The 24,119-nt window shown below is 39.7% G+C and overlaps 2 protein-coding genes across 7 annotated transcripts in view; one reads left to right on the top strand and one right to left on the bottom strand.

Annotated features, from left to right (window-relative positions):
• The window catches only part of DNAJC5B (DnaJ heat shock protein family (Hsp40) member C5 beta), a 55,794-nt gene extending 37,858 nt beyond the window's left edge, over positions 1-17,936 (bottom strand). For 2 of the 5 annotated variants that reach the window (XM_068187634.1, XM_068187654.1), the window contains exons 1-2: positions 8,542-10,181; positions 242-482 (exon numbers count right to left, since the gene is read on the bottom strand). The gene's annotated coding sequence lies outside the window, so the exon portion shown is untranslated. Of the gene's footprint in view, positions 1-241; positions 483-6,041; positions 6,588-6,609; positions 6,980-8,541; positions 10,182-14,566; positions 14,712-17,419 lie in introns of those variants that run through there. The other 3 variants (XM_068187645.1, XM_068187663.1, XM_068187669.1) reach the window with 3 other exon arrangements.
• Positions 17,937-18,138: 202 nt separating this feature from the next.
• PDE7A (phosphodiesterase 7A) overlaps positions 18,139-24,119 on the top strand; it is a 76,416-nt gene continuing 70,435 nt past the window's right edge. Inside the window, exon 1 of one of the 2 annotated variants that reach the window (XM_068187693.1) lies at positions 18,139-18,983. In XM_068187693.1, the coding sequence (XP_068043794.1) occupies positions 18,846-18,983 (138 nt within the window). In that variant the 5' untranslated portion in view covers positions 18,139-18,845. The remainder of the gene's footprint in view (positions 18,984-24,119) is intronic. The other variant, XM_068187683.1, reaches the window with a different exon arrangement.

Here is a 24,119-nt window from a genome sequence, read left to right on the forward strand (position 1 = left end):
TCTCTTCCTTGAATGACAGTAAAATTATTAAAAAACATCCAAATTCTGGTAACAATTTCACATCTCCTAAGAAGGTGGGACCCCAGATAACTTCAGCTCCTTCTGTGTCGATTTTATACTACCCAGCATTAAGCATCTTATACAGAGGTTGTAATAATATGTATGCCTTTTTTTCTTACAATACCCATAGTTCATTTGCATTAGTGCTGAAAAATAAGGCAAAATTATTCAAAGAACATACCTGCTTCAAAAATTGGTGGAACACAGTCTGACACGTATAAACTCACAACATTATGAGTTCAATACCTTGATGTCTTTATGCCAATATCATCCCAAAGGAAAGAAGCAAGTGCCACCAGAAGTGCTGCTCCACAGAAAGCAGCTGCTGCTTTTCATCCTTCACAATCAGGGTTAAACAGGTCAGTGGAGTCTGATTACGTCTTTTGTTGTCCAGTATCCCATTGGTTATCTCTCAGGAAGATCTATGAAAGAGCAAATAAAACATTCATGAGTCTAAAAGCTGATATATCCAAGAGTTAATGACACCAAAAAATTTGGGACAGCTGTGTATTGAGTTAGTTGTTCTTCTGTGCTTTACTCCTGATAGAGTATTGAGTTTGTCTTTTTTTTTTTCCCCATGCAAATATATTAAATTGTTTTAAATATAAAACAGTCTCTTGCTCTAAATTTCACTTCTTTAAGACCAGCCATGGCTTAGGTTTACTGCATAATTTCTTCCAAAACAGGATTAATTGAACAAGTCCCTTCAGGACTTAGTTCTGAGTTCTTGTAAATTTATTCTGATGGAGTTTCTCCTCTTACAGCATGAAAACCTAGAGAGCCATTCCTTTTCATTTGAAACAGAGAAGACTATAAATGCTAGAGATTTTAAAAACTCATTTTTTTCTTGGTATATCATCCTTGGAACCAAATAGTTCATCCTTTGCACTCAAAAATTTCCTAGATCACCCAATTCCAAACCATATCCTCTGTACTATGTTGACTTTGTCTGGCTGCCAGACCTCTACCCACCTCACACCATCCACCATCCCCCCTTCAACAGAATGGCAAGAGATGATAAACTGAAAAGCTCAAAGATCAACATAAAGATAGGGTGATCCCTTACCCATTACTGTCATGGACAAAATAGATGTAACTTCGGGAAAATGAATTTAATTTATAACTAATTAAAAGAGATTTGGATGGTAAGAAACCAAGACAAAAATTAAAACACTTTCCCCTTGCCACCCTGTTTGCCCGCTCAAATCCACTCCTTTATTCACATCTATCCCCCACCATCCATGAGCAGAGCCAGGAGGACAGGAATTATGGGTTCTATAGTTATTATCATATGAAGTGTATATCTATAAAGTATATTTATGATCATATATATATATGAGAGATATGCATATCACATATATGATACAGTTGTGGTCAAATACACAACAATGTATGTTATAATCACATATATACAAAGCATATTTATGATTATATAATTATGACCATATAAAAACAAAACAACAACAGGAGAGTTAATAAAAAATTGTTAAGAAGATACTTTTTAATGTGAAGCATATGATTTTAACATTTTTCTTGTTCTTAGGTATATACTTAATTTCAAACATTCCCTCAAATTTCAGCTTTGTATGGGGAGAAGGCAAGGGACATTTCAGTCTAAAATGTGAGTTTTTTTCATAGTTCTGAGAAGTCAAAATAGCATAGTCAAAGTATCTTTCCCAGAACAATAACAACAGAGTAGGTATAGCTAATTCATTACATTGCATGGACACAATAAACCAGATTATTCAATCAGCATGCTTGATCTCTTATCTTTGAAATGACTTTATCATTCTTGCAATACAAACCAAACCAAAGTGTACTCTTTCTAATGATAAGAAGAAATTTAGGGAAAAACAAAAATGGGGAGAAAATAAAATCACTTCCAGGTTATCCAAATCCCTTGTATTTATATTCATCCTATTACAAGATCCCTGCTCTGCATTCCTGGCACACACCGGGACTTGCAGTTCCGTGTGGATAGCGCGCCCTCTGGCGTGCAGAGCTGGGACCGCGCTGCAACCTGCCTTGCTTTTCCTGCTAGCATTCCTTACTTTGAAGGAAACGAACACAATCCCAGCAAATCTAGGGTGTTTTGGTGTTCTGTATCCTTAACACATTCTAAAGAATCTCGAAAAGACTCAAAATTTTCTGATTTGTCATAAATCTTTTGTCAGATCAGCTATGCAATTTAGAAGAAGAGCTAGATAATTTAATACCTTTTCATGCTTCTCATTAATTTTTGGTTTTTGTATTGCAACACCTGATAGTGCACCACAAGTAGCGGGCAATACAAAACTAAAACACAGTTCTAGTCCCAAAGGTCTTCTATCTATAAAGTCTGGCTTATACTTTTTATTGCATGTATACATTGCATGTCTTTTCAAAACAGGCAAATCAGAACATGCCTGGAAATTCAAAGTTGAATATCAGACATAAATAATTTGAAACATGGCCAAGACAGAACAAGAGGTCTGGGGTTGCTTCAGAAGCCTTCAGTTACACATAGCCAGAGCTAAGGACTGAAGGACTCTGAGTCACTCCAGTCCTTCCTCCTACCACTCCCTCCTTTTCTGGGCTCATAGAGAGTTGAAGTACTTAAAACCTGGAGCTGAGTGATATACATGCATAAAGGTACTGGCGTCATTGCTTAACAGTGGTGTGAATTTTAACTTCCAAGGCAAGGAAAGACGATTTTTAAAAGCTGAATTATATTCATAGTTTGTTGAATCTGGTAGGGTTAATACTAACAATATCAAAGTATGTTGGAGATACAAGTGATCAGATAAAGCACTCGTGACCTTTTTGGAGAACCTACAGCTTTTGACTCTTTCTTCCAGTTGTGGCAGGGAAAGAAGATCTCAGATTTTACTTTGAGGAACTTGACAATTGAAATAAACTGTCTTGCTGATATGCTTCAGTAAAGCTAGCAGGTTAAGGGAGATAATCCTTACCATCTACTCAGCACTGGTAAGGACACATCTGGAGTGCTGGGTCCAGATAAGGGCCTCCAAAGTACAAAAGAGACATGGACATACTGAAGAGAGTCCAAAAAAGGGCCACAAGGATGATGAAGAGACTGGAGCATCTGTCCAGTGAGAAAAGGCTGAGAGAGCTGGGACCGTCCAGGATGGAGAAGGCTCCGTGGGGGGAACTTATCAATGTGTGCAAATTTCTGAAGGGACAGTGCAATGAGGACAGAGCCAGGCTCTTTTCAGTGGTGCCCAGTGCCGCAACCAGAGGCAATGGGCCCAGACTCCAAACTCCCAAATGTAGGAGGTTCCCTCTGAACATCAGGACACACTTCTCCACTGTGAGGATGACTGAGCACTGCCACAAGTTGCCCAGAGAGGTTTGGAGCCTGCATCCTTGGAGATACTCAAAAGCCATCTGGACATGGTTCTGGGCAACTGGCTCTAGGTGTCCCCGATTGCTTTCCCTGAAACCTCCCTGCCATCATTACTATTATTGCTAATTTCTGTGCCTCGTTCAACAAAAAGGTGGTCCACAAGAATGTTGGAATTTATATTGGTGACTGACCAGACATGCCAAGAGAAAGAAGGCAGGTGAGGATACTGGAGGAAGAACTCTTGCTAGCTGATGACTTTTCACTGGTGAATGAATGGCAGTCTGAAAAAAGAAGACTCAACACAAGTAGAGCATGAGGATATAAGTGAAGTATGGTAGGCTGATAATATGTGGATTCAGAAAGGGTGTATTACAGGGGTAGTGTGTTGTAGTTTTCACTCTCTGGGCAGGATTTTTTTTCTGTTTTATATTTTAATATTATGCTCTGGTGATATCAATATTTGTAACATCCATCTATGCAAGACAGTCAAAGGACAGACAATGGAGACAGTGAAAAAAAAGAATGCTCCTGCCAAGATGTGCTGGGCCTCTGGTTAAGGCATGGGGATTGATTTTTGTTAAGAAGGAAGAGTACTTCTGAATTGCTATGTCCCCAGATGTTCTTCTTGTAATTTTTTTTTATCCAGTTCTGTTTCACATGCTCCTGGACATCTAGTGCCCTGTCTGAACTTTACTGCATGCTGTTAGATACTCAAACAATTTCCCAAAGAAAAGAGCATTGCATTAAGGTCCCTTCTTCAGAGACACCTAGAAAGACATCAGTCAAGCCCAACAATTTTACAGCAAGAAGTTACATTCCTCTTGCCACATTTCTCTGTTACAGAATAGTTACTGTCATTATGGCTTCAAAAGTAATAACAGAATTGATTTAAATAATATGATTTCATTGCATCCATTTTTAAATACATGGAACTATATTTGAAGGAAGGTATTCCATCTGGTAGCCCATCTGCAACTCCATCTATAGATGAAGTAAGTATTCATAAGAGAACATTCATATATTTGAATTCTCTGAACATATTGTGACCTTCTGTTACTATTCACATAGAATATCTCAATTTAAATATATCTTGGGTTTTTAATATCTTTAACTGAAGTACTGGAAAAAAGTAGCAAACTCAAGAAACAGAAGCCTTAAATGAACAGTCAGTTACATATTTAAAATTTTCATGCCTTTATGTGGTCAGTTTGAAACAAAGAAGCAATCCAGACCTATAACTTCCTTGTTCATTCCAGTAAATTCAATTCAAAGCCTTGGCAGACTACTTAAGTGACATGATATAAACATTTTTTTTCCTGGCAATTTAAACTAGAGGCCCCTAACATGACGTTTTAATTAAAAGTAATAGACTTAACTTTTTCAACAAGTCAGTTAGGAAACACCAGGAATTTTATTTCCATCGTGGTTTATGAGAAAGTTCTGTCTATCCTCCCTAATTTAAAGTGGGTTATGGAGGTAGCCTTAACTAAGATGTAAATCACAATAATCTTTCCATCTTTAAATTAAATTACTTTCTGAAAAGCAAAGACTAGGAAGTTTATTTAGCTTTGACAACTCAGAGGTGAGTTTTCTAGGTCTTTGAGTAAAAGTGAAGTAAGAAAATTCCCTATTTTTTTATTTAGGCAATGTCTTGGTAATTTACTTTGCAAGCAGCTGTAGTGCTTTAAGGCAGTATTCTACAGCTTCTTTACAAATCCACAGTTCTGGTAGCAAGGTTATTCATTTTAGCATGGCCTAATCAGCTACAGCAAAGAATCAGGAAGATTAGCTTGAACAGTATAAATAAGTACTTTGACCTATTTCTCAGGCTATTTTACCAGAAACATATTAGGAAACAGCAGTACCATATCTTCATAGTATCTGTTCTTTGGGAATCAAGACTTGCTTTTTGTCCTCCCCACCAAATACAACATTTCTTCAGCGCCAAACAGTTCTCCCTACTTGTTCCTCCTTCACATAGTTTTCATAATTCACCCTCTGACATCTCCTGCAGCCTTTGTCTATGCAAGCTTTTTCTTGAAATCCCCACATAGTCAGTCCTCAGTTCTACCCTGCACCTACCATTCAATTATTCTCTCCAAAATTCCTGCAAGCTGGCTGCTTACGTACATAGTTCTCAGGAGGGAGGGGATGTAGCAGGGGAGATAGCATTTCTCTCTAAAGCTTCATTAATCCCCACATTGGATTTATTGCCCTGTCTTAGAAATGCTCACTTAATTGATGGCTGAGAAAGGTAAATTCTTTCTAAAGTGCTGATGAGTAGCTATCTTATCTAGAGTCAGAAAGGAATGCCTGTTCAGTGGTTGAGTTACAAGTCAAAGAATTAAAGCAAAATGCAATCCCAGTAGGGGAATTACGGATTAACGGATGAGAAGAGAGAAGTCTCTAAGATATTTTTCTTTCCTGAATGTTACTTACTGTCAGAAAGTAAAAATTTGTTTAAAAATGTATTTCATTAGCATAAATATTTCACCAGTAAAGTAAACATGAATGTTATTATGCACATAGCTACTGGAAATATTTTGCAATGGTCAGAAGACTAACATTTCAGTAAATTAGTAGCTTCATTGTTAACCATTTATCACAGCTGTTCTTAAGTTTTTTTTTCCCTCACCTTGTTATGACAAGACCTTTCAGCTAGAAAATAGTCAGAGCTGAAACTCAAAGTCTGAACCCATGGGATCACAGTTGGCTCAAGTTAATCTTAGGGTTGCCAGTAAAGGAGCAGTCCAAACTTTCACTGATTTTCTTTCTAACTATTATTTTTTTCCCTTACTTTTCAACAAAATAGCTTTCTAGCCTGACTCACTCCGCAACTGGCATCATTACTAGAGCTGATGTAATGGAAGTGGTGACATCACACCTTTTCAGCAGCAGTAAAGCCTTACATTGTTTGCAGCTCACCACAGATCTGCACCTTAAGAAGGATATTGGGGCCAGAACACCATACAAGCATGAAGCAAAAGCAAATTCTGTGGAAAACAGTACGAATAAGGAGAATTAAGACTCCTCTGGACTAGTCTGTGGCTAAAGGATACGCCAATGTTTAACTATATATTAAACACATTGGAGGCCTCTGCTGCCAGCTTAACACTGCCATGGGTACGTGACATAAGGTGCTGTTCCAGTTGAAATGCGCTCTTCCAATTCAATTTGTTCCAAACAAAACTTTGGCAGGTTACCTTTGCCCCAGCAGGATTAGTGCTGCAACAGGTATTGGTTGCCTACACGGCCCCAGTGCTCTGTGGTTCTGGCCCAGTGCATTTCCTCTGCAGCCAGGATAAAAGCAGACAGGCGGCAGAAAATCCTCACCAAGCACTCTGCTAATTTGACAGAAATGTAATCATGTGCCCACACCTGATCCAGATCAAATTTGTACTGCTGGGTGATGTGGCATGGCCCAGAGCCAGCGGTAACGACTGTGGAACCACAGCACTCGGCTAAGGCATCTCCTGCAGAGGAATTACCTGTACAGGAGTCTGCACACACAGAGTGTGGCCTATCACTGTGAAAACAGCTTGTGCAGGCTCCCCCGAACATGCCTCGATCCGCACAAAGGAGACATAGTGTAACCCCTTGCCAAACCACCTTTCTTTCTACCCTCAGAGGCAGGGTGCTGGGTTAGCTTCTGACTGAGAGCATTAAACACCGGAGAGGGAAAAAAAAAAAAAAAAAAGGAAATTACATGTCTGAGGTTTTTCTTTTGGGCAAGTCTCTTATAAAAATAAAGGAGTGTACAAATGTCTTTGTTTCCCTGCCAACTTTTATAAGAACTAATTAAGACCAAGAAGAGCTTCATTTTCCTGTTTATTTCATAGAGAGAACAGCTAATGAATTTAACCTATTGATGATTTTGCAGCTGCCTGCTTTAATTTGCTTATGACTGGGAAACAAAAAGTTAGTGTAACAGCAAAGAGCTGCCAAAGCTGCTGAGCGGTCACTGGTGTGTGACCAGTGATCCAGCTGTGTGATCAAATTTCAATTAGGCAGCTGTGACAACAGAGCACGGGCTGTCCTTTCAAGCAAGAAAACAGTATTAAAATTAAGGCCACTGCTTAGTACTTGCTTATTTTCAAGTTGGCTGATTTGCCCATAATAAGGTCAATATAACCATAAAGGTAGAGACTGCTGGCATTTATTCTCTGCCAAAGAACATCTTGAACTTTTCAACTTTATGATTTATCTATTGATTGCAATAGAAAATTCAGGCCACTAAATGCAGTGGCAATTGCTATCAATAAATGAGAAATTACGCTTTCCCTGAAAACAATTTTCAGAGAGAAATATTCACAGGCCTTAACATAACTCGTATTTCTTAGTTCAGACAAGTGGATTACAAGGCATTTATTATATCAGGGAGTCCTATGGACTTTATGGAAATTATCCAGAATTCAATAAAGATTTTTATGATTGCTATAAACTCTACAAAATAATTTTAACAACCTTTTGATTCTGAAGGTGAGATGCCAACCCTCTATAAATCAGTGACAGAACTCACAGTTAAGATTGACAGGAAATAAGCACCCGATAATTTGCAAGTCTTATTTATAAATTTTTCCATAAATTACTGTACATCACTGGGGAACCTTATTGGTTTTACTCACAATAAACTTTACAGTGTGGGGTTTTTTTTTTTTTTTCAAAAGTGATGGGGGGAGGATGATTCACTTCAGAGGAAGTGAGTTACTTCATTTTCTTGCTTTCCTTAAAAAACAGCTCTTCAAACTTTTACATGTTATTTCAAAATATTATTTCAAAGCAATTTGCAAATATTAGCCAGGGATTCCCAAACCCTGGTATCCTAGCAGCAGACTACCTAAGCTACTTAAGAAGGCATGGGAACTACTGCTGCCCTGCTGGACGATCAGTCCCCCAGACAAGGTTAACCCTGCATCAGCTTCTGCATAAAGCTTTTTACAGTTCTAACAACTGGAAATTAGACTATCAAATAACGGCTAACTCTCCAGATTTCCACTGTTAATTTTATTCCAAAATTACAAATCTGAAGATGTGAAGCTTTTTCTGGGAAGCAGGACAAAAGCCTTTCTTAGAGCAAGTAGAAATTGGCCACCAGAACCTTTTGGTTGGAATGAAGCAGTATTATAAAGACTTACAGGGTATGCATGTAATCAATGCCATAGAAAGGGGAAATGGGTTTCTGCAGAATGCATGTCAAATCCGAGCAGAACAGGATCCATATCATGTATTACTTGGTAACAGTCAGTATATGCTGCTTCTGTTGGTTCACATCACAATCTCCTTTGCTGGTGCCAGGCAATAGCAGATTTTCCTTTTCCTATTTCATTTGAAAGCCACATGAAATTTAAATTAATGTATTGTTACAAATTGCATACAAAATAATATTTTTTCCTACATTTGATAAGTAGCAATTATGAATAAGTCTGCAGGATGAACATTTGTTTATTTTTTTCCAAGTAGTGTTTAGAAAGATCTATTTCATAAATTGTTTCCACAAATGGACATCCATGCATACAGACATGATAAAGTGACAAGTGACAAAAAATATAACTGAAAATTGAATTATAAAGCAATTTAAGCTTTGAATTTATTTACTGTTTGGGAGCATAGCTTCACACTGTACATTTTTTCCGCATCTTGCAATAAACCAGGCACTTGCAATGCAAATGGTATTGACTTGCAGTGTATTAGTATTAATTCTGACTTCTAACAAATTAAATTCTCCCATTATCTAGGAATTGATTATTTTGGCTACAGATGCAATGACAGATTATCTATTTCAAGATCACAGCAAGATAAGCAATCTTTCACCAAATTAAGCTTTTTGGGTCTGTTCTCAATTCTTCATGGTCTGCAGAAATGTCAGCATTTCTATGGGGGTTTTACATTCATTCTGTCTTTTAAGACAGGGCTTTCTACTTATTTTGTATAGTCAGAAGTTGGGTGTGTAAGTAAAACCTCCTGCATAGAACTAAGCAGACGTCATGGTTTTTCCTGGTTTTAGGTATACTATAAAACATGCTGCCTTGCAGGTTTTGAACAATTTGCAGACTAGTACATTTGTTCAGATTTTATACATTTTAGTATGAAATTTCTTACTAAAGAATTATATTAAATGTTCCAAGTCCAGGGTAAGATGAAACATTATAAAAGCTGCTTATTTTCTTAGGCCTATACTTGTATAAAAGTAGTCTACAAATTCCTAGTCATGTAATTTAATCTAGAAAACTGCTGACATGGTATTGATTTATGTAGATTTAACTGATGTTCTAACATGACTAGAGGGTGCTCTCCATAATCCCAGCTCAGCAAAGCATGTAAGAACACGCATAAAATTAAGTATATGGTTTGTACCACCAACACTTTATGCCAATTAACCCACATTTTCACCACAATTCCTGCTATGTCTATCTTGTATCTTAAATACATTACATAAATATTAGACATGTAATATATTCCATACATACATTACATATTGCTCCTATCTGTTATATATTTCAATATGTTACTCACATATTCCAATGAATATATTTCTGTGAGATTTTAAAACTAGATTTTCTAAAATGAACCACTTTTTGAATTATATGGTATCTGAGTAACTTCTTATATAATGCTGATTTACACCATGTAGGTGAGTTTTTATGATACAGTTGAGGTGGTTGAATGTAGGCTGACTCCAAAAGGAGCACTCCCATTGCTGGTTACATATACCTGCACCTTGAACCAGCTGTGCTGTTTGGCTGAGCCCACATTTTATGGGGGGCAAGGAAGGAAGGTGGGGCTAAAAGTAATTTTTTTCCAGTTTAACACTCTTGGCTAACTCTAGAGGTGAGCATCAGTACTGGTAGGAGCAAACAGCCAGGAGGACTGAGACGGAATGGCAAGGCCTCTCTGCACAGCAGGATCTGGTTTAGCACAAAGTGTATTAGCAAAATGTGTATTTTAAAACCACATTTCCAGTGTGCTTTACACCATTACAGGGCTCGGCCTCTTTGCTTTACTGCACTACTCCCCACTTCCCCACCCCATCACCCATTCAGCTTTTAAAACAGGAGACTTGTCTCTAATTAACTGCAAAGCTGCTTTTAAGAAATTGATGAAAAAATGTTCTCCTAATACTCAGACTCTCTTTTATCTGAACATAAAAGTTTATCAGAGCTAATCCTTTTAGCGTGCCCTTGTCTTACAAGAATAATTTTCTTTCATTTGGTCATGACAAAGGAGTTCAGGAATTTCTGTGAACTAACCCTCCCATCACTTTGTTGCATTTTTGTTGACATATTGGCAATATTCCTTCCAGTTTTAATTGCATTAAGCACATAGAAATTTAGTGAGTTGTAAATATGACAGGATTCAGGATTCCAGTTACCTTTTCACAATTGTCAAAAACAAAAGTCTAGCAAAGAATAAACCTAAATAAAAGCAGAACTAGTCTCTTGAAAGTAATGAAATCTTCTCGCTGCATTTGCTCAGGTACTTAATGGGAAGACTGGCAGAATGACAGATGTTTTTCCAGACTTGCAGGAGAAGTCATGCTAATGCTAACCCTGACACATTCTTTCCTTCACAAAGAAATGTCAGGATGCTACATGACAGAAAATCAAGAGTAGCTTCAGATATTTAATCCTCACTCTTCTATTCCTAAATGGGATTACCTTCTACTGCTGTAGGGTTTGATAGAAGAGCAGTTCCACCAATGAGCTGAAAAGGAAGAAAAAAATGAAAATCCTGATTCATTTCTGAAGCAAGCTCAGATTTAATGGAGAAACTGAGGTAGTATGCTTAAGCATTTTTTGAAAAGGCAGAAAAATAACAGATGGAATATAATGAAGTAATTTTATTTGAATACTAATTAGCAGTTTTACTACTAATGTGATCCTCTGAATGAGATGGTTAATTCTAATAGTAGTTAGTATTTATTTCAACTTAACTTCTTTGTGAGGGAATAATTGCATACAATAGCCCTTCAATAAAAATAAAATTGAATGGTAAAAAAGCCAAAATGCAAGAGGAATGTAGGTGTAAGAGAAAGACTGTAGGCTCCTGTGTGTAGTCATCCAAATTATCAGAAGTGCAAATGCTGCAAGTTACTTCAATTCCCATTTCTGATTTGCTTCATACACCAAAGGGAGATTATTGCTAAAGTGTCCTTTTGTTGCTAGAAATTTTTCATTAATTTTAGCATATATGAAAAAGCAACTAGTCTACATTTTCATAAAAATAAGCTTCTGCAACAAGGGAGTGTGCTCATCTTTAATACAACCAGACATAAAATGTTCTTTGTCTGAAGAAGTTCTAGTGTTATTGCCAGCACTGGTCCTATAAAAACCAGGACTAGTTAAAGCTCATGCTTGATTCTTTTTTAAACAAAAATTGTATTAGCTGCTTCTCCTGTGGGCTCATTTCACTACAGAACCTTCTGCAGAATTAATTCAGTGGAAAGCCCCTTCTGCCCTGGAAGAAGGCAGGACCCTAAGAAAGGTCTAATTTTTGGCTTATAAACAGCAAAATGCTTTCCTTTGATTTTTAACAACACAACACAATGACATTGATAAAACACTTGCTTCAGCTTTGTGGTAAGTGGCAACTTTAGCTCATTATTTCACTTCTGTCAGCATTTGATCATCTCAGTTTTAATATTACACGACATCTTTAGTACATATCAATAGGCCAGTAAAGGTTCAGCTGTAACATCAGGAATCTTTTGAACTTAAACATGACTTCCAAATCCAAACCTAATTCTAATCCATAATTATGGAGAATTTTTTAAAAAATAAAAGTCAAAACTGCTTTAGAAAATCCTTGTAAAGACTGTGCTAAAAATTGCATCTTCATGTAAAGAAATTTAGAAAGGATGTGCAATTTAAATGAGGTACTGGGGCATAAAACATAAAAACATGCTGCTAAACCAAATCAAAATTAATCACTAGATTTTCTAAAGATAGAATGGGAGATTGATGCTCGACAGTTTATCATGGAGGCTACGAGGTACTGTACACTAAGTGGCATGCTAAGAAACTATTCATCTGGTGAATGTGCAATGAATTTGCTACATCTGTTCATAGGGGTTCAAACCCACCTCCATTACCAACATAAAAAGCTGTGAATTTTCAGATTCTAATAACACCATTAAACTTGTAAGCTGCACCTCGGAAACTGCACCTGGGGTTCTCATATCCTCCCACTCTGATATTAAAAATATTCTACACATCAGCTGTTATTATTCATGTAAAAATGAAACAAAGAGAAGCTTTCTCCACAAGCTTATGCTGACACCAACACCCTTAGTAATTTAAACTGTAGTGTGAGGATTTTTGTCCAGGTAAATGTAATCATCAGAACTCCAGTGGCTGAGACCAGTTAAGTTGTGTGCACTCTAGCTAAAGCTTTTTAGAAGTGCATATAGAAAGAAATATCACCAATAATATCTTCAGTGGAATTAGAAAAAGCTGGCTTTGAACCCATATTAAATTTGTGACCGTCTGTAGCTGTGTTTAGGACTGACTTCTGTTAGTCGGTTTCCACAGTCAGTCCTGTTCCTGAAGGCTATAACTTGTCAGTAAAACTCCAGTCTTAAATTAAGCATAGAGGATGATTCTTGGGGCTGGAAGCAAATTAAAACATGAAATGTTCTGGGATCACTCTTTAACTTTCTGCTCCAGCTTGCTGGTTTTGGCGTAGAATTGGTACATATTTTTTAGCCACTGTCAGTTTAGTGAAACTGAAGTTATTACAAACATTGAAAATATTCTGAACAGGTTTCAATATAATATTTAAAATACCAGAAACTGAAGCAAAAGCAAACAAGCAGTCTGCCCAGACAAGTCAAACCAACTTTATCTACCTCTCCAGCAGAGTGACAAAACCTGTAGCTAAGGGAACACAGCACATGTGATTTAGGTTGTTTTCACTGATGCCGTCCTTCTCCACAGCCCACCCTGACACTGCCATAAACACCATCACACATCCCACTTAATCTGATTGACTTCCTAAACACTAACTGAAGCACACTTAAATTAGGGGAAAGGTTATGCCATGTTCCTTCCTTTCAGTGAAGAGAAAAGCAACTTCAAAGAACAACTTGAAGGGCCTGCTGTCTTTCCCCTAATTATTGACTATGAATTAGCCTTAGGCAACTACTCTCCAGGTTAAGCCTCTAAAGTCAGGAATGATGAACCTGGGCCATAGAAAGATAAAGGTACTGCAATACGGGTGCAAAAAATGACTGTAAAACATTCCCAGAGGAGTTAGCATGAGTTGACAGGATATACTAAATACCATTCTTCAGATCTCTTCCAGGTCTTAAACTAACTCATTCATGGAATTTTTACTGCTGAGCTGTTTTGAGAGCATGCTTATTAAAATTGCAGATGACAGAGAGCCAGGAAAGTCTGGAAGTATATTGAAGGACAGGACTAGTATTCAATCTTGACCAACCAAAAAAATGGGTTGAGGAAACCACAATACACTCAGGTGAAGGCAAGTGCAAGTTATCGCAGTCAGGAAGAATGAATACACTGAGGGGATGATGCAAAGTTCTGCAGAAAATATCCAGGGTGCAGGGGATATCAAACTAAAGAGGAGACAAGAATGTTGTATTGCCCAACAATGAAAAGGAGCCCAATGCAGACCCAGGGCAAGGCAGAGGGAAGGGACACACCAAATAGGGAGAGAAGTACATTTCAACTGAGCTGCCAGATGTCTGAAATTCCTATGGAAATATACAGTATTCACTCAGACAATAACTCTGGATAGAAGAAAAAAGGACTATCTGATCATGTGCCAAAGACATGCCAAAAACAATGTCTACAAATGCAGTGACTGGGGATTTAACAAACAAAGACACTTTTTACTCGTCTACAGAATAACCCTGATTTTTAGACCACATAACTTCTTCAAGTAAGAAGAAAAGCTAGAGTGTCTTGTGCTTGTTTTGATCATGTACCTGTACAAATAAGTATTTCCTCTGTTCTCAGGATGTTTTCAAAATACAAGCACATCATGCCTTTGAGGATCCTTATTTTCCATTTTGTACAGAGAACATGGGAAAAGCATCCTCTTCTGTTCAGACTGTTCAGTTCTGCTAGTGTTAGCTGGGTGTGCCCCAGAGAGGCACTACGTGCCGTGCAGTTAATCCTGCAGAATGTCTTGCTGGAGTACCTGTGTGATTTCATCTTCTTTTTACTGTAACCAGGAAACTAAACTAACTCTGATTTTGTGATCTTCCATCTCTCCAGCTTCACAAGTGTTGTTCTTTGTGATAAATCTGGCGATACGTAATGCTTCTTGCTAGGTAGACAGCACCCTGAAAATAGTAATGATGTGTAAATGACACATCATGAATGCAAATGTGAAAAGAAACACTGAAACATTATTAATGCTCCCTAAATTTGAATATTGTAATTAATAGCTGTATCTGCCATGATAAAGAATTCAAAAGACACAGGGCTTACATGGCTGAACTATGGCACGTCATAATATCCTTTGATGCATTTAAGACATGCACCACCATGATACTCACAGAACTCCATGGTTGAAATTTAATTCAAACAAAATGCTCTGAATAAATACTTTGGCGTTAACCTCTATGACAAAAATCAATAAAACCCTCTTTCCTTTCCTATAAGCTCTTACTGCATGGCAAGTGAAGGCAACAGACAGAATTGGCAGAATGTAGGTCACAGAATATGCATTCTTTTTGCAACAAACATATTTAGGCTGAAAATATGTGACTTACCCCATAATTTTAAGGCTTTGTCTGTCATCCTGAGGTAAGACTGGGGGTTGGAACTAGGTGATATTTAGGGTCCCTTCCAACCCAAACCATTCTATGAGTCTCTAAGAGTCTTCCTTGTAAATTCACTCAAGAAATCAACATTGGGCTAATATTAATAACTTCTGTATTTATTAAAAAATAGCAATTTTTGTCCTGAGAACATCACACTTATGGAAACAGTCACTGCCTGGAAAATCTATGCTTACTTCATAATAATGTATTTCAGTTTCCTTAAAGGTGTTTAGGTAACATCAATTAGATATCAAAGATAATCTGAGGGGCAACACTGGATGCGTTATTTAAGGCTATACTGTCTTAGACTGAAAATTAAAGTGTCCTTAAAGAACTAATTTCAAATAATCAGATGGAAAGTATGCAGAGCTGATAGGAACCATAAAACACTATCAATAATCTTCACTTATAGTTTGACCATGTAGGATTGCAATATACACAACATATATTGTGAAAGTCAGAATATACTTTTTTTCCCCTAAAAAACATGACATATTTTTGATGAAGTGAATTTCAGATTGACTAGAATAAAAATCCATCCTACCTGAGTACAGAAGACAAATTCTTTATCAGTAGAAAAGAACAAAAAGTAGTTTTGAAAACTTATTATGAGAAGAAAATCCTGACACCAGTGAAGCTGGTGGAGTTCTATCAGTAACTCAAATGCACTGCTGATTTAATGTAAGCAGGCCAAATATGAGTAAACTGTCAAAGAATGCAGAAGAAAACCTGACATGTCTTAATTACTGGGGAAAAAAAGGAGAGTAGGTTTTTTTACTTTGAACTACCATGTGCTTATTGTATCTTGAAATGTTGCATGCATGCATTATAAAATCATACTGAGAATGCTTGTGAGAATTTCATTTTTTTAAAAAGGGGAAAAACAGCTGAAAAAAGCTCTTAAGATATGGAAGCTGATCCAGTGTCCTCCTCATGTGTCCATATGTTCTTTTGGCTATCCATGAGACAAGGTGGGATTACAGCTCTGCAAAAGAACGAGGTGCATTTGTTAACTTCACAGCTCAAGGTGAAATGGCCATCAGTCCACATCTATGAAACGACTTGTTTCTAGAACTAGTTCAAACAGATAAAAATCCTCCATACAAACCACCTATTCTTTCCAAATGAGTTCCTCCAAAGCTGTGTCATTGCCTATAAATAACAACTATCATGTGAAATCTAAACCTTTCTGCCAGTAAGCAAGCACTGAGAAGAACAATGTATTATGCAAAATTAAATCATATGAATCATTTTGCAAAATCTGATTTTTAAGTGGGTACAGACACTTCATATATTATTCAAAGAAGAGAAACGTTCCCTTACCTATCATACTATATTTAGGATTTTTTTTATGATGGAGGAATAAAAGAGATGAAAGGATGGGGGAAAAAAAGCAGCTGCAGAGAGACAAAGGGAGGCTTAGTCAAAAAAAAAAAAAAAAGCAAAGTTTATTTCTAGGTGTCCCAGCTAATATGACGTACATATCTATGGACTAGTAGATCACATAATGGATTAGTCCTTTTCTCCCTTAAAGTGCAATTCCTGGAATTGTGTGGTTTGCAGGAACCTACATTTTTATGTTAACAAAAATTATATGTTTTTACCTCTTTGTCTTGCAAAAATCCCACCTCTCCCCACTCTAAAAATGAACCACAAGGGCTCAAATGCAAATACTAACTCCCCAGTGTATTGCATTTGATGGATGATTGCATTTTGAAACAAAACTATCTTTCCATGTTTGATTTTCAAGCAGCTGCCCAGGCTAGGTGTTCAAGGCCAGGCTGCACTGACTGGTGCTCAGCCTCCTGAGCAGGAGCAGCCAGAGAATCCAGATCTGGCCCTGGTGACACCACAGCCCCCTGAGGGCTGCTCGCCCAGTGTCAGGGCACGGCCTGTGGGATGGGGAATGGGGAACTGAGGGCTGATGGACGCAGAATATCCTGAGTTGGAAGGAATCACCATAGTCCAACTCCCGTCCCTGCGCATCAGGACCATCCGCAAGAGTCACCATGTGGCTGAGAGCATTGTTGAAACACTTCCTGAACTGTCAGGCTGGTGACCACTGTGACCACTTCCCTGGGGAGCCTGTTCCAGTGCCCAGCCACCCTTTGGGTGAAAACTCTTATTCCATTACCTGACCTAAACCTCTCCTGACACAACCTCATGCCATCCTCTTGGGGATGACATGTTATGACATGGGGGTACTAGGTCAAACCCCCACTCACCACCTTTCTGGCCCAGGGGTTCCAGGACCCCTTGGGTCTCACCCAAGCAGTGCTGTACCTCAGGTACTGGGTCCAGTTTTGGGCCCCTCAATTCAGGAAGGATATTGGAACGCTGGAGCAAGTCCAGAGAAGGGCAATGGAGTGGCTCAAGGGTCTGGAGCACAAATCTTAGGAGGAGCTGGGGGTGTTTAGCCCCTTGGGAGAGAGGGAGGCTCAGGGGCGACATTAGAGCCCTCAACAGCTTCCTCAAATGAGGTTGTAGCCAGACGGGGGTCGGTCTCTTCTTCCAGACAACCAGCAACAAGATGAAAGGACATAGTCTTAAGCTGCATCATAGGAGGTTCAGCTTGGACATTAGGAAGAATTTCTTAACAGAAAGGGTGACTAGATACTGGAATGGGCTGCCCGGGGAGGCGGTGAAGTCACGGCCCTTGGAAGTGTTTAAGGAAAGACTGGACGTGGCACTCTGTGCCATGGTCTAGTTGACACGGTGGTGCTCGCTCACAGGCTGGACTCGATGCCCTCTCAGGCCTCTCCCAGCCCAATCCGTTCCACGACTGTCACTCTGCGACTCCGCAAGGAGCGGAGGGACGGAAGGAGGGCGGTGCCGCCCCCCGCCCCTGCCAAGGCGCGAGGGGGAGGGGGCAGGGCGCATGCGCACGGCGCGCGGGGCCCGCCGAGCCGCCCCTGCCTGGTGCGCGCGGACGGGGAGAGTGTGGGCAGCGGTGACGTTATGACGCCGCTCTGCGCGTGTCGCCAGCCGCGCGACCCACGCACGGTCCGCCGGGCTCGTGCCTGCTCCTCCAGCCGGGCCGCCGCGCGCGGGCGGGGCGGAGGCGCCATCCTCCCTCCTCCTCCTCCTCCTCCTCCTTCTCTCCGTTCTCCTCCTCCTCCCCCTCCTCCCCGGGTCCCCTCTCTGACGGCCCGGCCCCTTCCCCTCGGCAGAGCGGCGCCTCCTCCTCCTCCTCCTCCTCCTCCTCCCGCTCCCGGCTGTGCCGGACAATAGGGGCGAGCGCGGCGCGTGTCTCCCCCAGCGCGGCCCCCGGCCCTCCATGCGCGGCGCCGGGCAGCGGGGCTGACAGCGGCTCCCGCCGGCGGCAGCGCGCCTGAGGGAGGGAGCGGCGGCGGCCGCGGGCTGCGGGCCGGGACTCGCCGCCCCGGGCGCTGACAGAACCGTCCCGCTCCGCCGCCTCCCCCTCGCTCCCGCCGGCGGCTCCCGCCGGGCTTTGGCGGCGGCGAAGCACAAAGGCGCGGGGCCCGGCGCGGCCCGGCCCGGCCCCCCGGGGGGCGCGGGGGCGGCGAGGAGGCGCCGGGCCCCCGCGGGGCTTCGCCGCCGGTCCTTCCCCGCTGCGGCGAGCCCTGCGCGGGCAGGTGCGGCGGGCGAGGCCGCTGCCCCGCGGCGGGCCGGCGCACGGAGGCTTCGTCAATGGAAGTATGTTACCAGCTGCCCGTGCTGCCGCTGGACAGGCCGGTGCCGCAGCACGTCCTCAGCCGCAGAGGGGCCATCAGCTTCAGCTCCAGCTCCGCGCTCTTCGGCTGCCCCAACCCCCGGCAGCTCTCTCAGGTAGGCACTGCCGCTGGGCCCGCCGCCCTTGTCCTCCTGCCCCTGAATACCGGCGCGGTGGCGAGAAAATGCAGCATTTAATATTTTTGTCACTAGTTATTGCCGAGGTTATCTGTTTAGCATCGCTTGCGATGGGAGCGGTGAGCTCCGTGGGGTTTATTTCTACAGCCAGTGGGGGGTTGTTTTTTTTTTTTTTTTCTCCTGTAATTTTTAAGCTAGGGCTGTTTTTTAGCTCTTTTATTAGCTTGGGCTTGCTTTGAAGGGTCCAAATTTCCTACGGGGTTGCCAAAAGCTGCAGCGACTTTACAGAAATGGTGAACATGCATTGCAGTGTTTTATTTGGGATGCTCTGCTTTTTCTCCCTCCAACTATTGAGGCTTGGCAATTTGTCTAGAAGGAGACAAAGATCCTTGGCTTTTTCGTTTCCACGGTATTGCTCCCAGCCCATATTACATCAGTCACAATGTAAACTGTACTGTATTTTGTTTCATCTGATCGTGTTGGAAATACTGTGAAAAAGGTCATTATAACTCTCAAGACAAAAGGCAGGTTTTTCTTGTGAACACTGTCCTAAATTTCTGGATGTGCGTTAGTATGGTTTCCCAGCACCCAGTGATAAAATTATATTCTGGCGGAAGTCTCTGGAGAAAATCTGGAATTATGGTGGAAAGCATATGTTTTGGTGGAGTCAGCCCGTTTTGGCTTCGAGGGATTTCCTATGTCGAGATTGAAAGGTCTGTTTAAGTGCTGTGATGTATATTGTCCTTACAAAAGATGTTGTCTTTGCATGTGTAATGGTAATTTTTTTGTTCTGTACGTTTTCGGTGTATGTTATTAAGTTATTCTACTTTTTTTTTTTCATGACTTGCTGTGCTACACGTACGTCTTTGTAGAAAGTACAGAGCTGCCAGTTGCTTTTGGCTTCTTCCCCTGTTTGGTAGCAGTGGAGCTCTGTGTCTGTATGAGCATTAGGCACATGTATGTTTGGACAGGAAAAATCAACAAAATACTGTGTTAATGACCAGGAACTTGCATGCATGTGGAAATAATTATTAGCAAGCAGATGAACATATGTTGACAATGCTTCCTTCCCTAATGTAAATGTAATAATTGACAGAAAACTTTGGTTTTATGGCAAATTATTTTCCATGGCAAAATTAATTTTTATGGAAAATTAATTTTTGTAGCAGCTGGGTTAGGATCTTTTCCATTTGTACTGCGTGTTCTGAGCTGTACTTGGTGATGGTGACTTTTCCATATGTGTAAGTTATCTTGAATGTCCAACCTAATATAGCACACTTCATTCTGTGCAGATAAGAGAAGAGTCTCCCTTGTTTGAAGCATGTGTTGTTTTCTTAAAAGGAATAGGCAAAATGGTCAAGGTGATACATTGTATTCCTTTCTGTATGGTCTCCAGAACAGGTGATGCATGAAGTGTAGACAAGCTTACCCAATTACATCTGGTATTGACATTTAAAGTGCTTTTTTTTCTCTAACTTTCAAGCTTCTCTATGGATTCCTTATTTTCTGACCAGTATGCTGCAGGTATATTAGTGAGCTCAAAGAAGAGGTACTTGGAATAACTTGTAAGAAGGGAAATTATGTGTGCCTGACCAAGTAATATTTATTTTGTCTTCATAAACCAACAAGTAACTAAGTTTATGCATTAATGAAAAGGAATTAGGATATTTAAGTGAGGAAACCTTTGCTGTTATCCAACATCTGATTAGCTTGACCTTTTTTTCCCGCTTTCCCTGAAGTTTCCTGCAAACAATAGGATGTGAGTAGGTCTACCAGACCTGCAATCACAGGTTGGTATAAATGATGGACTAAGAAGCATCACCAGTGAGATTAGTGATTCTGAGTAACTTGTGAATGTAGCTTCATCTTACAAGTCTTTTTTTAAGACATTACAGTTTCATTCCTGTCCAGAGGCAGTTTGTCATTTTCAGTCTTCTGCTCCAGCTAGCTTTGAGCAATAGGAGTAACACTGGAGATGTGTACCCAAGGAGCTGGTATGTACAGCCAGCATTTTACAACTAACATGCATTTAGCAGATTTTCTTGAAAAATGTAAGGTCTTGAAAATTACATTCCCACTTAAGAGTTTAAAAGTGACATGAATGAGACATAAGATGTTTTAGGCTTATCCTTCCAGCAAGAAGGTATTTTATATAGGAAACATACGTGAAATAAATGCACACTGCATTAGATATATCATTTAATTGGACAGTCCTAAGCAGGCAAATATTTATCTCTTCATTTATTGAGTAGAATTTCAGTTTTATTGACATTCCTCTGCATGGGTTCAAAATGGGCTATGTGTTCCTTTTTTACAGCTTAAATAAAGTGGTGCTGGAAATGACCTTGAGGATTCTGGTCTACTCCTCTCAGCCCTAGGAAGGATAAATTGTACTTACAGCATTATTGGCGGACGTTTATCTAATCTGTTTGCTTAATCTATTTTTTAAGATAGCCTTATGAGATGCAGTGAGTTGACATAACTCATTGTTGCTGAAGGTTAAAAGCCCTGACATTGGACACGTGTTATTACTGCTTCCTCTGTGCCATCTCTGATGCTTGTCAGGTGTTTGCTCATTCGGTTCACTAAAAGAGCAGAAAGCTAACACAAGCAGGAAACTTGGTAGCTTCCTGCCATCACTTTGAATAAAACAGGCTTATTGAAGTTTGTCAGAACTGATTTAAAGTAGAAGATGGTACCACTAGGCTTTTGAAAGTCATAAAAGGTTTAAATAGTTGAAATTACTCAATCTCACTAGTCAACTCTTCTTAATAGTGCTTAACTGTTCTTGTCATAAAACAATTCTTTCTTAATACTGAAAGTCTTCCTTGTGGTGATTTGCACCTTTTACTATATGCAGTAAATGCAGAGAAAGGCTTATTCCTTTTTCCTTGTAGTTTTCTTTTATGTATTAATTATTTCCCTGTAGTCTTAATTTTCATTAATTTCAAAGTCTTTACAATATAAATAATAAAGGTAACATCTAGAGGTTATTTGTGATCTTTATTGTTCAAGTCCAGTCAGGTAAAAAGCTGCTGTTGTATGGGTATATACAAATGTTTCCGTTAATAATCATCTTTAAATATGAAATAATTTTAACTGCTTATGTTAAAAGCTGTTTTTAAGGGCATTTGAATGTGTAAGTGTTGAAATTATCAGGACATTTCACATTGATGAGATTTGAATTTAGGTTCACTGTGAGACCAGGAGGATGTTAGCTAGTACCTTGAATCATACATTCAGGATGTTCATTCCATATATTATAAAATTATATTTTTCAAATTAAAGCTGAGCTTTCAGAGAACAATTTTTGATTTATTGCCTCATCTAGTTTTTAACTTGGGTTGTTAATAGCAATAAAAAAGTTTATAGAACTGTACTTACTTAGTGTGAAAATTCTTAGTCTCCGTTTTTATGAATAACGGTTTGTAATGAAAACCACTTCACAAACATAGCTGCAAGCTACGTTTAGATTGTCCTGCGTTGCACTCCCCCTCACCCCATGTTGAATTGACATAAACATATCACAAATGAGTAAGAAAACTTTGGCCTAACCTGCTGTCTTTGACTCATTTCCATCTCTACTTCGTAACTGGTTCTGCAGTCTCTTCAGTTCCTCCAAAAATGGCATCAATGGTATCTAGTGGCAGTGTCTGAATAGAAGTAAGGATCTAGCTTTTGATCTGTCTAGCTAAAGATCTGTCTTTAAATGATGATGATAAAGAAAGATGTCTCCTATTGATGAAATTGCATGAAGAGGGAATGGAGCAAATAATAGGAGACTCCATTTGAATCTCAGAAATGTAAGCACCATCTCCACCTGAAGTACCAAGTACTTCTGTGTACCAGGCAGTATCATGTCCTGCTACCTGGTATTCGAAAGCCAGCTTCATGACCCTTCTTCATTGCATCTCCATTTCATGCATTTAAGCTATGTAGTGTCAGACTTGGTGACTCTCATACCTGAACAATAGAATGTAGATCATGCATACAAATCCTAGATTTGACTTGGGGGATGATATGGGGGAAAAAGTCACTAAGAGCAACTGGAAATATACTGCATTGGTTGATTCTTAGGTGAAAGGTGTATCCTTCCTCTTTCCCACCATTAGCAAAGTGCTTAGGCCACCTTTTCTGTGTATTTCTTCTTGTCATTGTCGTCTGATGTGATCCAAACATGTTTCACTTTGCACATAGCATGGTAAGTTAAAAGATGCAGTTGAGAGGTGTATTTATATGGTCTGGACATAGACATTTCTCTTTAATCCCATGGTTGCACCTTTTTGCTGAGAGAAGTGTTGTCATGACCTATTTTTCCCTTGCAGCTGCTCATTTCTACTCCTGCGTCTTCCTCCTAGTTGTGTCAACTTCTTCTTTTTTTTTTCTTTTTTTTTTTTTTTGATCAGGTTATTTTTCAGCCATGGCTGACTCATAGTACAGTATCATAAATGATTGTGACTGTTAGTAAGGAGGAAGCGGCACACCACAATGCTAGACTAGGAGTAACGAGCAGTGGAGCAGCAGAAGGAATGCCTTTCATTGGCCCTACTACTGAATGAGAAACCTTGCCCTAAACCCCTTTCTTTTCTCATCCACCATTTTTCATAACTTTTCTTCTATACCTTTCTAATCCTCTTCATCAGTGCTTCTCAATTGCTGGCTCTTTCATTAGATATTTCCTGTATCTCTACTGCATGAATAATTAACGAGTTAAAATAATGAAATAATTTTCATGTTGTGATTCCTAGCCTCTGGAATTAATTCTATATTGCTGCTCTGCTTGCCATTCCCTTCATCTTGCATTTATTGTGTCTGGTTGCTGAGATTGCATCTATTCATATGAGAGGGAGAGACTGACGCTGACTCTACGCACAGCACAAACAAGTTCTGATTGAGGCTTTCATGCACTACAGTAATTTTATGTGGCAGTTCATTTTTAAAATGCCCTAAGTTTTATGACCAATTAACTTTTTCATATGTTCTAGTGTAAAGCAACATTGGTACTTTATTCAGCAAAAAGGTCATAGCACCTTCTTTCATGGCCTATAATTGTCTATGTAAGATCTAAACAGAATAATAGTTTAAAGTCCTCATTAATTAGATTGTCTTAAATCA

Source organism: Anomalospiza imberbis, chromosome 1 (genome assembly GCF_031753505.1).
Source record: "Anomalospiza imberbis isolate Cuckoo-Finch-1a 21T00152 chromosome 1, ASM3175350v1, whole genome shotgun sequence".
NCBI classification, from domain to species: domain Eukaryota; kingdom Metazoa; phylum Chordata; class Aves; order Passeriformes; family Viduidae; genus Anomalospiza; species Anomalospiza imberbis.